The sequence below is a fragment of the Mytilus californianus genome, unplaced genomic scaffold (genome assembly GCF_021869535.1).
Source record: "Mytilus californianus isolate M0D057914Y unplaced genomic scaffold, xbMytCali1.0.p SCAF_2, whole genome shotgun sequence".
Classification (NCBI taxonomy): Eukaryota; Metazoa; Mollusca; class Bivalvia; order Mytilida; family Mytilidae; genus Mytilus; species Mytilus californianus.
Genome location: NW_026262668.1, coordinates 35,772,120 through 35,789,522, shown reverse-complemented (window position 1 = coordinate 35,789,522; position 17,403 = coordinate 35,772,120). Strand labels below are relative to the sequence as shown.

The 17,403-nt window shown below is 31.9% G+C and overlaps 2 protein-coding genes across 7 annotated transcripts in view; one reads left to right on the top strand and one right to left on the bottom strand.

The window, feature by feature from the left end:
• The window catches only part of LOC127729780 (DENN domain-containing protein 1A-like), a 58,918-nt gene extending 53,631 nt beyond the window's left edge, over positions 1–5,287 (bottom strand). For all 6 annotated transcript variants that reach the window (XM_052237666.1, XM_052237670.1, XM_052237668.1 and 3 more), the window contains exons 1-2: positions 5,119–5,287; positions 1,764–1,825 (exon numbers count right to left, since the gene is read on the bottom strand). In XM_052237666.1, coding sequence (XP_052093626.1) covers positions 1,764–1,825; positions 5,119–5,135 — 79 coding nt within the window. In that variant the 5' untranslated portion in view covers positions 5,136–5,287. The remainder of the gene's footprint in view (positions 1–1,763; positions 1,826–5,118) is intronic.
• Positions 5,288–5,463: 176 nt separating this feature from the next.
• Positions 5,464–16,078, top strand: LOC127729789 (uncharacterized). The gene is made up of 4 exons (XM_052237687.1): positions 5,464–5,710; positions 9,752–10,021; positions 12,874–12,975; positions 15,837–16,078. The coding sequence occupies exons 1-4, from the start codon at positions 5,690–5,692 to the stop codon at positions 15,903–15,905; spliced, it is 462 nt and encodes a 153-aa protein (XP_052093647.1). The 5' UTR covers positions 5,464–5,689; the 3' UTR covers positions 15,906–16,078.
• Positions 16,079–17,403: the final 1,325 nt, after the last annotated feature.

Sequence of the window (17,403 nt, the reverse complement as noted above, 5' to 3'; positions counted from 1 at the left end):
CTCATTGATGTACATCCCACATTTTCTTTTCTTCCTACATGGTCCAGACAGACTGATCAAACAGAGGAACAAAATAATAAAATTGAGAATAGAAATGGGGAATGTGTCAAAGAGACAACAACCCGACCAGAGAGCAGAAAACAGCTCAAGGCCACCCACCAATGGGTCTCCAACACAGCGAGAAAACCCCAGCTGGCCCCCAAACAAAAATGTGCACTAGTTCAACGTATGGTTAAACCAGAATAAAGTATGTAGACACATTTTTTAACAATCTTTAATGTCGTATCCCTTAAACTCATGATCATGTCAGTATAGAAATAAAGATATTTTCTTGCTTTAAATCATTTGGGTAGAAGATGCTATTTTAATTACTGTGAACATACTTTTATTTGTGGGGTACATATTTTCGTGGTTTTTGTGGATGGCTTTATCATGTTTATCCAAGAATTTAAATGTCTCACGAAATATAACAACTTTTGTCTAAGTCAAGATATGGAAAGATCCCATGTAGGTTTGACTACCGGTACATGGATATGGGCATATAATTTATAGAATACATAAAATATCAGCAAACACACTATGAACTATATATACAACTTCAAACAGGATTTTATCCATTTGATCTTTAAAAAACCTTAATTGTACAACTTTTAACCTTTTAATTCTCATAAAAAATTAGTTTTGATGAAAGTCAGACTTCCAGTGATGACGTGAGATGCTAAAGTGTTCATTTTATTTCCTCATAACTTTCACATGTCTCATACGAAAAAAAATAATTTCATAATGGGCTTGCCTTTTTATTTCAGAAGAATTAATTCTATAATTCAAAGTACATTTGTAGCATTTTTTTATGTAACCATTTATGACCCAAATAACACCTTTGATTAAAATGTTTACTTTGCAATTTCCTTCAACACAGTCAATGTGTAAGCATACATGTAGATGAATCAGCTTATTTCTGAAAACAATTATTTTATTTAAAATTTGATGAATGTTGACAGTAATGAAAAACGAACAAGTAACTGAAAATGAACACATTATCTTGCAATTTCCCACAAATCATTATAAAAGAACATATGATTATTTTCAAGAATTTTTGTTTCTGGTGGCTTCAAATTCTTAACTCGGATTTTTTTCAGAAAACTAAAATCCACGAAAAGTAAGAACCAATGAACAGGGAAATTTTTAACAAACCACTAAAATTGATACCCACGAATAAAAGTACTTCCACAGTAGCTTCCTGTAGTCATGGTAGTGAGCACATTTTGACTTTGCTTTCCAAATTATGTGACATTTTGAATTTCCCTGTGAAAGTTTAAGGTCATCCTGTTTGTATCTGCACTGAACAGGTTTTTTTATTTTTCATTGTGTGTTTTATTTAACCACAAAGGTAAAGATATATATAGGCAAAAGAGGGGGGGACATGTTCACATAAATCTGGTTTAATTCCACCACATGTCCAAAGTGTTATTAAGTCAGGCTGTCTGTACATTGTTGTTGTTTGTACATATATTTTGTCAGAGGAGTCTTGTGTTGGTGGTAGTTGTGGTACTTACTTAAAGATTTGGTCATTACGACAATTTAATCAATCTAAATTAAAAGTTAATGTAAATATTTTGATGAGCAATGTCACTTAATCTGGGTATCAAATGTGCACTGCAATGAACAAGTCAAGTACCCTCATTTGTGTCTACAAGATAATAGTAATTTGTCATCTCTTTCTTTGACAGTTGATAATTAGTTATGAGACATTCCAACCTTACCATCATCATTTTCTGGTTTTGCTATCTCTAAGAAAACTTCAAACAACTTTTCTGGATTCTCTCTGCAAAAGAATAATGATATACATGTATTTCATCATATTTATACATGTTATATTTTAATTCACAGTTGCGGCAACACAATGAAATTTCTTGCATATTTTATATTCCTTAATTAAATTGCATGACTACCATCCTTTCATGAATATACTGTTAACACAGAGATATGTCTTGCCTATTTGTTATTCTGATAATGCAAATGTTGAAATTAAAATATCAATACTTTACCATGTAAGTTATGCAAATATTATAAGTCAATGAACCATGACTGAAGGTACAGGGCTAAACAATCTCCCTGGAAATCAGATGTGCCAATGCTAATACAACTGCATACCAAATACCATATGCATTGACTTTTTCATATATCGTTCCCTTTAAACAAACCTAAACACAAACATTAACTTGTAAACTATGTAAAAGTTTCAAAGTCAATGAACCATAATGAGGGGGTGGGGTTATATAATCTCCTTGGAAATGAAATGACTAACATTGTAACATAAGTGGTTCATCTTAAACTGACCTAATCACAAACTAATACATATAAACTAAGCAAAAGTTTCAAAGTCAATAGACCGTGAATGAGGGGTAAGGACCAAATATACTTCATGGAAAGGAGATATGCTAATGCTTATACAACAGAATACCAATTATCATTGACCTACCACTAACAGTTCCCCTTAAACTGACCTAATCACAAACTCATACATGAAAACTAATCAAAAATTTCAAAGTCAATAGACCATGATTTAGGGGGTGTGGCCAAATAATCTCCATGGAAATGAGATATGCCAGTGCTTATACAACTGCATACCAAATTTCATTGACCTACCACTAGTGGTTCCCCAGAAACTGACCTAATCACAAACTAATACATGTAAACTAAGCAAAGTTTCAAAGTCAATAGACCATGACTGAGGGGGGGTTGGCCAAATAATCTCCATGGTAATGAGATGTGCCAATGCTTATACAACTGCATACCAAATATCATTGACCTACCACTAGTGGTTCACCATAAACTAGACCTAATCACAAACTAATACATTGTTGACGATGCTGTGGCTGCCACCGACGCCGGAAACAGCATACCTATGTCTTGCTTTTTGACACTGTCAAGGCGAGACAAAAATGGGTTTCAATTTCAAATTTTCACGTTTGGTCAAGTTTCAGGGTTAGAAAATATACATGACCGATATATTAATATGGTGCTCTCTTAGGGTGAGATCAGTCACTGTCAATTATCAATCTGCTATTGTGTGATGTCTCATCACTTGATACTACAAATGTACTTATCAATGTATTGTATTTAGGAGTAACACACGACAGGTGTCACATGTGGAGCAGGATCTGCTTACCCTTCTAGAGCACCTGAGATCACCCCCAGTTTTGTGGTGGGGTTCCTGTTGCTCAGTCTTTAGTTTTCTTTGTTGTATTTGTAGACTGTTGTTTGTCTTTTGATAAATTTTTAGTTTTGGCCATGACATAGTCAGTTCGTTTTTCGAATTATGAGTTTGACTATCCCTTTGGTACATGTATCTTCCGCCTATTTTTTGTAGGAGTTTTAAAGCTAATCATGACAAAAAGAAGTGTTTCTGACGATAAAATTATTCTTTTTATAGTTAATTTAAAACCTAGCTTATACTTTAAGAGCTGCTCTTACTCCTTAATGTCGTGATCTTAGTGGAGAAGCAGCAAATACCAATTTTAAAGTCTTTGGCTTGACCCAGCCTGGGTTCAAATCCATGACCGCCCGCACTCGAGGCGATAACACTACCATGAGACCACCGAGGCGGTACAGTCACATTACAAGACATTTTAAAATATATCTCATATATATAATACATGTTTATTCTATTTTCTAAATCAAATCTGATTAAAAAAATTAAATGGTGGTATTAAGATGTGATAAACATGATAAGTTTCAAAGATTTAGAAGAAAAATTCGTAAGGGTTCCGCGGAACCCAGTGTCTTGCCTACTTTTTCTGTTAATCGCAGGCTCAACAAAAATGAGGAAGTAAATCAATAAAAATATTCCTCTTGATACTATCTTTTGATTGTAAGAAGCTTCTGTCCAAGTTTGGTAAATATCCAGGATAGTTTATGAATCTAATAAATGTTTAAAAACTTTAACTGCAGACTGAATGTAATGTTAAACTGGAAGAAAACAAAATTTCCTTCTAGATACTAGCATTTGATCATAAACAAGCTTCTGTCCAAGTTTGGTACAAATCCAAAATAGTATAAGAAAGTTATTAAAATTTTAAAAACTTTAACCACAGAGTGAATGTGTTGTTTCCTGGCAGAAAATCTAAGTCCATTTAAAAGTAAAATACGGAAAAAATGGATTTATTTTTTTACAAAATTTCCTTCTAGATACTAGCTTTTGATCACAAACAAGCTTCTGTCGAAGTTTGGTACAAATCCAAAATAGTATAAGAAAGTTATTAAAATTTTAAAAACTTTAACCACAGAGTGAATGTGTTGTTTCCTGGCAAAAAATCTAAGTCCATTTAAAAGTAAAATAAGGAAAAAATGGATTTTTTTTTTTTACAAAATTTACTTCTGGATACTATCTTATGATCATAAACAAGCTTCTGTCCAAGTTTGGTAGAAATCCAGGATAGTTTAAGAAAGTTATTAAAATTTCAAAAACTTTAACCACAGAGTGAATATTTGTGGACGCCGCTGCCGACGACGCCAACTGAATGTAGGATCGCTATGTCTTGCTTTTTCGACTAAAGTCGAAGGCTCGACAAAAATGGTATGAAATGTTCTAGTATTATCATGATTATGCAGTTGACCCATAATATGGTACGAAATTGTAAATTCATGGTATGAAACAGGTTGGGACCAATCACCCAAATGGGTTATGATAACCCATGCATGATTGGGGTATTATAGCCCAAATGAGACATAAACATTTAAAGTGCAAAAAAATCTCAATTTTGTAACATTCTGCCTTGAATCCCAAAATTCTTTCTACACAGTAAATGTAAATCCCATTATGGTGATTGGTCCTAACCTGTGCAATGATTTGATGGTAATTTGGGGTATGAAATAACTTACTAGCTTTGTGTGAGACTGATATAATAATAGACTATAACTGTGGTATTCTAATTCTATCCAAGCTTTTGCATTGGCTAGTATGCATGAAATGATATAATATACAGAAGTCGCATTAAAACTATTGGGAAATTTCAGTCTAATAACATTCATAAATAAAAATATTTTACAAATTATCATGATAGGTGACAAACTGAGTGACTGGTACAAATCAAATTACTAATGGCAAAAAATAACCTTATTCTTGACCCCATTGTACAGTATGTTTCTGTCTTGTCTACTATGTCTTTAACTGTACATCTCTAGGGGTTTGTATTTTGCTCCATAGTTTAGAAACAGGATCAAAATTATCAGAATTCAGACGGGAAGTTGTGGGCAGTCCTCCATAATCTTCTATTCGGGCTTCTCGGACGTCAACTTCTGATCAACGAAAGATCCGAAGACGAAGGTGAAGGCTATTTGATGTACACAAATGCAGAAATAGAAAAGTAATTTAACAAATTGTCTCTCCCTTGTTTTACTTTTTTTTGTATATTGATTAAACTTGAGAAAACCGTCTAATAGAAACAGTCCTCTACAACTGTCAAACTGATCAACATGAACACGAAATGTTAAAAATAAAAGAAACAAATTGCCTTCAAACATCTCTGAAGACTGGGACCGAGATTGTGTCTCTGATATAGCTATATATGTGTTATAGTAATCTCAGACTGGGACCAATATATAAAGGGAATGTTACTAACTCCTCTTAGCAATGCTCGTAGGATTGCAAGTTGGTATTGCTAAAAAATTATTGCATTGAAGGGGAATGATTGTAGGGTGTCGAATGGTAATTTTCATTGCCATAATTTAATTATTTAGTTGTGAAAATTTAGAGAAATATTACTTTTCTTTACAAATTTTAAAGTATTTTAATTTTAGAAGGTTCATAAATTTTACATCTTCTATTATCCTGAGTGACCTGACAATCAATCATTAAATATTGTTGTAAAACATTGGTTGGAAAGAGGACTTTTCTTGGGGTGACATTGTTTATTTTTTATTGGATTTCTTTGCTTTAAGGTTTTTAAGAAAACATATAATTAAAAGTGCATGTTTTTAATAGTAAAGAAAGGAGGATGTGGGGTATCCATCCATGACACAAAATCAGTATAAGAATTTCAGTTAATGATTTTTTTTATTAAAAAGAGCGGGTAGGAGTTATTCTTTAATTAAAAAAAAACATAGATTCCTTGTATATAAATATACAAATAACATATACTGTTAAAAATACAATGAAATAGGGAATAAACGTTTACGTTTTGTTGCATTTTTATGAGTTTAGACCAAGTACATGTAATTAACAAATTAAAATTATGCAATTTTACTTATATGTTTCAGGTGAATCACTGATAATTGTGACACAATTATTGATTAATTACACATCAATATAGCTTTGATCTTAAAGTAAAATAGACCCACTTGCATAATCTTTTATTCACACAGATTCTATTTTTCATCTTTTCTTTTTTGAAAAATACATCTGATTAATCTATAATAATTCATCTTTGAAACATAAATTACAGAATAATTTTATGTAGTGTAGATCAAAAGTAACAAACAAATAACATGGATAAGTAGCTCTTGGGCATTGGAAAATAAAGTTATTGTTGATTACTGCTAGAAGTTTCAAGTCCCTTCAAGTATTAAAATTAGCTGAAGGGCACTCAATATTTTAAATGACCAAATTTTTTCTACATGTAATAAATGGAATGTTGTTAAGACATAACATTCATAATGCTTCAGCAGTTAGGTATAATAGCTAATTAACAGTATACAGATAATTTATATCACTAAATAAATGACAAGATAGACATGACTTCTTATATTTTGTGTGTTTACTACCACACACTGGAAAACTGACTCCATAGAGGCATTCAAAATCACTGTATGGGATCATCACCAAAAAAAGAAGGTGCCCTAGCTATCATTGTATAAATACTCTATTTGGGTTCAACAATTTATATAGGTCTGGGACTAATATTTATTCGTCACATAATATATACAGTTTAGGAATAGTGCATATCTGAGTTTTCTAAAATGAATAATATAAGAACCTTTAGGTCAACTTGATTAAGTTTAAAGGAAAATCTCATAGTACATATATTTCCTTTCATTATGTTATAAATATTGGTAGGAATAAATATACATTGTTTAACTGAATGAAAATGACTTCAACCAAAGACCAATTTTGAGTTCTGTTTTATGAACGAGTTACAACATGTACAACGGTTGACCCAAGGTCAATCTGTGTAAATTTCTTCATTGAACAAACGACCCTTACTGTGACGTAGTAATATAAGCAATATGACATCAGAGATGAAAGGGAAAATGCATGAATGTGAAAGTCATCTGTTTTCTACTCAAATGTAGATTTAGAGTTGTGACTGTGGGTGTTGGGGAGGGGTTTGTGATCCTCAAATCTTCTGATTGGAAGAGACACTCCATTGATTAAACTCAGTGTTCATTATATTAATTTTGAAAAGTCACATAAGAAATTCAAAAGATAACTTTGTATTGATACTAAATCAGACAAGCTTTACTTTGGAACCCATATTCATGTGCCTATGCATATATTCAGTCAATAAAATTGGGCCTTTAAAAGGAATTCTTTCAAAAAATGCTAGTACAATGTATGTATGAATCAAGCAAATGAAAAATAATAACCTTAACATAACAAAAGAGTTTTACGACCTCATATTGGTGATGTCGCATTCACAAATTTTTTATAACTTCATCATTTCTGGTGAATAAAAGAAATATAGTTAATATAAGCAATGCCTCGGACTAGTTCGTAAGTCAGTGCCAATCTAATATTTTTAAAAAGAGTAATGCCCCTTGGAAATATTAATAATATTGGAAATTGCATTGTATTTGCTGTTAAGATATTTATAAAAAGTTGAAAGAACAAAAATAAAAAGATTTTTTAAGTTATTGCCCTTGGATAGATAAAATATGTGCAACACGGGGGACATAGGAACTCTGTTCTTTTATTTTATCTGTACATTATCAAGATTACATTCCAAAATGTGTTATCTCTAATTGTAATAGGATCCCAGTTACAGAATACCAGTTCAGTATCCACGAATGAAGTCCCTTTTTTATGCCCTGAGTGTAGGCAATGGGGGCATTAAGTGTTACCCATGACTGTCCATCCGTCCATCTTTCCGTCAGTCCCATTTTTTTGTTTCTGCACTGTAACTTAAGTTTTACTCATCCAAATTTTATAAAACTCAGACACAATGCTAAAAACCTCAACACGCAGACAGAATTTCAAATTTAGGTAGTGAGTCATTTACGGTTCTAAAGTTATGCTCCTTTTTAACAAAATATTTCAATGCTTGAGTGGGAGCATTCATGTCCTCAGACACATTCTTCTTTTATTTTAACTAAATGAAAACAACCTGTACCATAAACCAATTTCATGTTCTGTTTTATGAATGAGTTACACTGGTTGACCCAAGGTCAGCGTAAGTGACTTCATTGCACAATTTACTCCTACTGTGACATTATAATATCAGCATTATGACATCAGTAAACCTAGGCTTATTTAGGGAGCTACCATTTGATTTTTATGGGGGGCTAGGAAGAAAAATTTTGTCCTGCCTATTTATTTTTCCCTCTATTTGGTCCTGCCTTTTTATTTTTCACTCTATTCGGTCCTGCCTTTTTTTTTTAGTTTATCCTGACTTTTTTTTTACATAAATTGTCATCCTGCCTTTTTTTTTTTGCAAATAATCTCATCCTGCCTTTCTTTTTACTCAAAACTCCTGTCCTGCCTATTTTTTTCAAATTTCATCCTAGCCCCCCCATAAAAATCAAATGGTAGCTCCCTTAGTGGTAAAATCTTTTATAACTCAGTCATTTCTGACAAATGGAAAGAGATGTGGATTATTTATATATATATATATAATTCAAGGAGTCTGCAACCAAACAACAATAATATTTAAAAGACATCTATTATTATATGGCAACATTAAGTCTTAAACAGACAGGTGTTTATGTAATATGTCCAAGCTCTAAATCTTCCAAAGTCTATAACAAATGTAAATAAATTAATCAGAATGATGAATCAAACAATGATCTGCTATTAAAGCTCCATTCTCCAAATCGTGCAAAACATTTAAATATGAAATACATTTACTTTTTGACATTTCATATTTTTATTTTTTTTAAGTACCTTGATTTTATCTCATTTAGAGCATTTTTTTTTCGGTCTGCCTTCTTTCATTGTATTTGAAGGTCTAACCATGCTAACAGTAAACATAATACAAATAACAATCCTTTGTCACACAGAAACTAGAATAGGCTCTTCGTACAATAATGTAATAATGGTAATGAGGAGTTATCTCCAATTGAAATTGCATTGTACAATTTATAATATTTGAAAATAATGAGTTATTTCCCTTATTTATTATACATTATTATGATTATATTCCAAAATGTGTCATCTCTAATTATTTAATATGAAAATTTATGAGTTATCTCCCATTGTTGGATTTATGAATGTGCTTACGAAAGTTTTATCTGTAAATGAAAATGAAACAAAGTCCCTTAAAGACCATACTCATACCACATCTTCTTATATCTATTAAAACTACCAGTATATCTTTTGTGTAAATGATAGAAAATTATATAAAATGTAAAAGAATTTTATCATGTTAATGAATAATTCTGAATTCTAAATGCAAAATTCACAAACTTTTATCTTTTCTTTGTCTTTGAATGATAAAAGTAATTCAGCTATAGAACAACTGATTTTTTTTATTTAATACTTTTAACTGTTATGAAGTTGATATGTTTTCATATTTGTGACACTACTTTTTTTCAGACAAGAATGGCTTGTTTAAGTTTTGCAAGTCCATTGATGTCAAATCTTGCAAAACTTCTCATTGTGGCAACAGCTAGGAAATCATTAAGACAGTTACATCCATATGTCTGTATTAATTGTGTCAGAAAATACAGTGATACAGTTGGGAACAAACAAAACATTGTTAGTGAAAGTGAGGCTGAAACATTCTCTTGGGAAGCCTTAGTAGATTATTCTAAACTTACGGCTCAGGATGTCAAAATTCATCGAAAACATGTAGAAGCTGTAAGGGTTAGTATATTGTATACAATGTATTTTATTTACTGTGGATTCATTTGTTTTCCTCTTGGATTGAGGAAAAACATTTTTAACTTTTACAAAAATCTTCTCCTCTGAAACTACTGGGTCAAATTTAACCAAACTTTTACACAATCATCATTAGGGTATATAGTTTAAAAAATGTGTCCGATGACCCCGTCCGCGAACCAAGATGGCCGAAATGGCTAAAAATAGAACATAGCGGTAAAATGTAGATTTTGGCTTATATCTCTGAAACCAAAGCATTTAGAGTAAATCTGACATAGGGTAAAACTGATTATCAGGTCAAGATCTATCTGCTCTGAAATTTTCAGACCAATCAGGCAACACGTTGTTGGGTTGCTGCCCCTGAATTGGTAATTTTAAGAAAATTTTGCAGCTTTTGGTTATTATCTTGAATATTATTATAGATAGAGATAAACTGTAAACAGCAATAATGTACAGCAAAGTAAGATCTACAAATAAGTCAACATGACCAAAATTGTCAATTGACCCCTTAAGGAGTTATTGCCCTTTATAGTCAATTTTTTACAATTTTTTCATAAATTTTGTAAATTTTTGTAAATTTTTACAAAATATTTTCCACTGTAACTACTGGGCCAAGTTCATTATAGATAGAGATAATTGTAAGCAGCAAGAATGTTCAGTAAAGTAAGATCTACAAACACATCACCATCACCAAAACACAATTTTGTCATGAATCCATCTTTGTCCTTTGTTTAATATGCACATATACCAAGGTGAGCGACACAGGCTCTTTAGATTCTCTAGTTTTGTGAATACTTGAGATTGTGGTTTTGACAAATTCTGCTTTCAAGGATACAAGAAATTTAACTTTGTTGAAGATTTAAATTCTTGGCTTACCTTTACCCCCAAAATCCACAAATTGGTACACAACAAATGATAATGATTCCACAGTAGTTCAAATTTCAATTTTTTCTACAAATAATAGGTACATGTACACAAATCTTTTAAAAGATCTTTTTTGTTTTCCATAAATTTTGATAAAAGCCAAACACTAATGACTAAATGAAGCAATACAAAAAACATAAGTAAAAGAAAGACGACAGCATTACGGCTTAGTATGACTGGTTTGAAAATCAGACAATGCTGGTAATATTCCACAGTATTACTTGTTAAGCAATCAATTACACATAAGTTTGTAAGCCCATCATCCAAGCATATGTTTGAAGGATGAAGGGCATTCTAAATTTAACCTGAGAAATGTTGTATAGCTTACGATATAAAATGGTTATATTCTACTTGATACAATATTTATTAGTATACCAAAGTAACCAGATCTCTAAAACATTGTCAATTCTTATTTTGTCTGTTTCATGTATGTGGTTTTTAAGTTATTTATAAATGACATTTTGTTCAGTTGTTAGTTCACATTTACAAGTACTCTATTTGTATGAAGTAGAGTAGCTGTGTGTTTAAAGAAAGTAGGAAATCTTAAATGTTTCCTGATTTTTTAGTTGTGATATGCACTTTTATCTTACATTAGTAAGAAGTCAGGAAGCAGTCATTTTCAGTTTCCTCCGACCTGTAAATCAAATAACAACAAGAGTAACAAAACAATAGGCTCTCAAGAGTCTGAATCACTTACCTGGTAAAAATACACCATTTTTTTTTATATTTATTTTTACCTTTATTGCAATTAGTTATGTTTGCTTATGTGTAAATCTTATATAGTAGCAACTTGTATTGAAAAATCATCATTTAAGGGCAATAAATCCTTTAAGGAGTCTGGAGATTTCACACTTTTACACTTTCATGTAGATCTTATTTTGCTGATAATTTTCGCCAATTAATGTTTTTCTCTAAGTTTTGACAAAAATGCAGAAAATTGGTAAAAATTCATCTTTCAAGGGCATACTACTATAAGGCATACAGTGTTCTGCAAAATTTTGTGCAATCTTATTTTTGCAGCATTGAAAAGATCTCTGGTCAGTGGTCACTCAGTAACTCTTTCATGCTTTAACATTTTAGATGGTAACAGTCTTTATCTTGTTTGCTTTGCTGCAGTATAATTAAATTTAGATGTCAGAACACTTTCAGCTTATCAAGCTTTAATAATGAAATAAAACAACCAGGCATATTTCCTAGTTTACAATTCTATGACTGATATTGTAAAATTAACATCAGACGTCTGTGGTTGCTGAAACACATGTCATCAATATAAAAATAAGGAGATGTGGTATGATTGCCAATGATACAACTATTCACCAGAGTTAAAATGGAATTTTTGTAAGCAATTATAGGCCACCATACAGCCTTCAACAATGAGAAAACCCCGTACCATATAGTAGCTATATATATAGGCTATAAAAGGTCCCAACATGAAAAATGTGAAACAATCAAAACGAGAAAACTAACGGCCTAATTTATAACAAAACAATTTAAGAAAAACAAATATGACAGACACGAACCAACTACAACCACTGAACTACAGGCTACTGACTTGGGACAGCCACATAAAAAATTTGGTGGAGTTAAACATGTCTGTGAATTCACAACCCTCCTGCTAACCTGGGATAGTGGTGTAACAGCACAACATAAGAACAAATTGTAAAAATCGGTTGGTGATATACTGTAAATACAGAAATACAGTTTTTATTAATGCGAATAATGTGACTGGGTGAATATCACAATAATAAGAACTTGCATTCTGATATCTGATACATATATCTGTATGCAGATTTTCCTGAAATCGCAATAATTAATCTCGCATTTTTGTCGATTTTTCAAAAATCGTAATAATAAATGCATGCAATAATTTCTGAATTTACAGTAAGCCTTTTTATCATAAAGTTTCCTTTCAGAATAAACAAATGTCATACACAGATCCAGGAACAGGTTATATGGTAATGACTAGATTATCACATCTAACTAGAGGAGAATGTTGTGGAAATGCTTGTAGACATGTATGTTATACTTACTCCTAAGCTAGAAAATACTTTGTCCTCACCCTGTGTTGATCTTCTGTTTACCCTACCCTTACACATCTAACTAGAGGAGAATGTTGTTGAAATGCTTGTAGACATGTATGTTATACTTACTCCTAAGCTAGAAAATACTTTGTCCTCACCCTGTGTTGATCTTCTGTTTACCCTACCCTTACACATCTAACTAGAGGAGAATGTTGTTGAAATGCTTGTAGACATGTATGTTATACTTACTCCTAAGCTAGAAAATACTTTGTCCTCACCCTGTGTTGATCTTCTGTTTACCCTACCCTTACACATCTAACAAGAGGAGAATGTTGTTGAAATGCTTGTAGATATGTATGTTATACTTTGTTCTCGCCTTGTGTTGATCTACTGGTACCCTACCCTAACACATCTATGTTAAGACCTGAATATTTAACTGAAAGACAGGGCAAGGTATTTTCTTACTGCAGCGTTACTAACATTTGTTTCCACAATCCTGCAACCTGATTCTTATTATTTACATATACTTTATTTTTTTATTCAAAAATATCATATTTATTATATATTATGTACAAATAGAATGAAATTGAGATCAACTTGATCTAATAAGTTTGTCACTTAGCTGATTAATGATTCCAGTAATTTAGTTTGAACAGTTAAACAACTTTTACACATTGTGACATGGATGGATAGTTGTCTCATTGGCACTCATACCACAACTTCTTATTGTATATATAGATCTCAAGTGGTGGTTGCGAGTAACATACTTAATTCATGTCACATGTTTGATTTACAGTTTTTATTGGATTGACACGAAGCCAATACTTATTATTAAAAATAACACTTTGGTGTGTTTAAAGTACTTTTCTGGATTAACGTTTATCAGGAACCTTTAGACTCAAAATATAAAAATACAAGGATGTATAAATACTCCAACACATGACGAGCGAGGTGACAAAAAGAAATAGCCAATTACATATAAGGTCAACTTTGCCTGATGGAGTTTGAACCTTAATTTCTTAATAATTTCTAAATTTGTCAGCAGAAAGTAATGTTACAAATCATATCAGTACCCAAGCACAGACTACTGATCTGATGATACCTAGGGGTCTAGCAGTCAACCAGTAGCAGTATTGACCCTGTCGTAGTTAGGTTAAGAACTATGATCAACAAAGTTTTTAAATGCATTTTAAGGGTAATTTTTTATTTTGAAAGGTTTTTTGTGGCATTTGTGTACTTCAAGTGTGTTTTTTTAATCATAAAAAATGCTATATTATCATGATAATCAATAATTTTGAACAAATGCACACAAAAAAACACAGACTGGTTTGAGTGCTAGACCTTCATGGATAGTCAAGGTAGTTCAACACCCCGGCCCTGTAGTTGTATCGGGTCCTTTGAGACTCTAAGTTTTTCATCGCCAAATAATGTACTGTTATTAAGTGGTTTATATTTTGCATAGTTTAAATTTTTGCGATTTAAAAGGCCAAACCAGTTAGAGTTGTTTTTTGTGTTCTTTTAACTTTTGATTCTGATCAACATTAAAGATAAAATTTGTTGCTAAAGGAAATTTCACTATTCTATCTTAATCACAAATTAACGAAAATAAACCCCCCACAAAAAATTAAACTATTACTCTCTATCAGCCTGTACCGTTAGAAGGTGTTGGTTCACTCGATGCAACCTATTATTTTTTTGTGAACCCCTGCATCTAGACGATCCACCTTTGCCAAACCCGCGTTGTATTTGACAACCACACCGCATTGACAATATCGACCCCTTCCGAGATTGCCGAATTATTCTAGAAAGTCAACAAATGAATTACTACCACTCAAGATCAAAAGAAGACCACCGCAAAACGTACTGAACCGCAGAACCGCACAATTATTGTTGAAATAAACTTGCAACATGGATAGTGTACCACAACCGCAAAATGTAACCAATTCACCACAACTTCCACCATGCCCACTACATGTGCGACTACCATACATCTTACAACATTCCCGACGCAATTGGAAGTAGTACCTCTTTCCGAGTGAAGCCTTTTGGAATGGTACGGAATGTCCTGTGAGGTGTTGTCCATTTTGGAAAAGACACTGACAATTCATTATTAACTTTTACTTTCACTTTCATTTTAACGTTGTCAAATTAATTATTGTGACGTTACGTCTTGTTAACCTTTGTAACCCCATATGCACCGCATTTTATGTACTTCAGTATTTGTTTTCTATGTTTAACTTGTCCTGAAGACGCCACCGTAAGTGGCGAAACATGTAGACCATAATAAAGATTTTCCTTGCAGTAATCTACGATGTTGTTGTCTTTGTGTAGCATTATTTTCCTGAGGTTTTAAGACAACCGCAGCATACCTCCGGGTATCCATCCTGATTACTCTCTATCAGCCTGTACCGTTAGAAGGTGTTGGTTCACTCGATGCAACCTATTTACATAAATTGTTCGATGTATAGCGAACCAAATATATACTTCTGCTTCTTGTCTCCATGTCAACTGAATAATTATCTGAAATGGTTGCAGATATAGAATGACGTAGTCAGTCTTACCTTACTTTGAAAATCAGAGTAGTATGGGATTGGTTTTGGACCTTTTATGATTGTGTTCTGGAAATTTAGTGATTTTAAACAGATATTCTATGGAAATTAATCATACATATATAGCCTATTTATATATGATATTTGGTTCAATACTGTAAAAAAAAGTTTAAAAAATATACTGGAAACATTAATATTGTGGTTACCAACTACTATTTGAAGATATAAATGTATATATCTTCAGTGTTAGTAATGAGATGATAAGCTACAAGTTTTGTTAATGATATTTTAACATTTATTTTTCAGTGTCCCTATGGACAGAAAAACGTACCTGACGAGATGAAGAGAAAATTTAACTCAGCATTTTATTCTTGACGAATGTGAAAAGTGTAATACTTGACCAGTTTGAAATTTTTTGACATAACATCAAGTGTTCATCTTTTTAAAAATTATTATTTTATTAAAAATAAGAAAAAATATGTTTATGAAACGGGTATTCTATCTGTACATGTATTTGTTTTGAGCTTTAATATAAATTGTTAGTATTTGCCTTGCCTTCAATGATTTTTGCAGTTATCTCCCCTGCAACAAAGCTTTGGGAGACAATATCATACTATTATTCGTCTGACATAGTTGTAAGTATATAATATTCAGTATAAATAAAAGCAGATGTTGATTATACATCAATGAGACAGCCACACAACAACAAAATTAACCAAAAGACATTGAGGGTATGAAACATGGTCTTTATAACAATACAATACACAAAATCAAGTTTATAAAAGCTGTAAAATAATAAAACATAAACAATATAAGATCTGCCATCAACACCAAAGTCTCCAAAAAAGATATGACATAAGACAACCACACAAAAAGTTTTTCTTATTATGTCAACTTCAAAGTAAATTAAAATAGAAATTGATATTTTGTAACAATTGTGTAAGCATGTCTGCATCTCAATTGCATTCAGTATATGAGGCCCTGCCTCCACAGTAATGTTCCAGCAACTACCTTTACATTATTCAACTGTTCAGTAACACTTGTAAGACTCTTTTCCGTGTGCAGCCTCAAATCTATGTCCTTTTCTCAAATGTGTGTCCAATCATTACATCATTGACAGATCTATGTCCGTTTAAAATCAGACTCAAATCTATGTTCTCTGCCTTAATTACCCACACTTCAATTATGTGTCCAAATGTTTACTCAATCCCTGTGCTATAAGATTAATAAACAAGTATCTTGCAATGTCAGAAACCTGTAAGCAAAGACTGCCAGGAGATCTAACAGATATATTTCCATTTAACGCACCTTCTTCCTTTGCAAACGATTTCCTTATGAGCTTTTAAAAAAAAAAAGACTTTATCACACTTCCTGAGCACCTAAATCTTCCCAATTTTGTTAATAATGTCAGTAATTATTATCCGTTTTTAATTTTTAAAGTGTAAATGTCCCATTTTTGTCTGTTACTTTTTTTCAATATCGTGTTTTTAAACAAACCTCATCATTTTTCGTCTACTTTACTGTTACATTTGTAAACTGGTATTGATGTCTTTGACAACAAAAATAATTCTTAGAAGATGTTTTGAAAATTATGACATCAACACATAGGACAGTGCTTACCATGTTAAAAAGGATATAGATTTGAGGACAAAAAGAACATAGATTTTTGACGTTTATGACACAATATAAAATAGGACACAGATTTGACAAAAGGACATAGATTTGAGGCCAAACATAGATTTAAGACTAACATACCTATAATAGTTCAATGATATTAGAATGCGGATACATATTATCATTCATTCATCTCAGTTGAAATCTATCTTTTATCTGTCACCCAAATATGATTCACTATACAGTGATATCTTACATT

Excerpts from the sequence above, each read along its gene's own strand:
- LOC127729789 (XM_052237687.1), top strand. The coding sequence starts at position 5,690 with ATGATTGTAGGGTGTCGAATG. Across the intron at positions 5,711-9,751 it reads TGATTGTAGGGTGTCGAATG|ACAAGAATGGCTTGTTTAAG; the intron begins GTAATTTTCATT and ends ACTTTTTTTCAG. Across the intron at positions 12,976-15,836 it reads GTGGAAATGCTTGTAGACAT|TGTCCCTATGGACAGAAAAA; the intron begins GTATGTTATACT and ends TTTATTTTTCAG.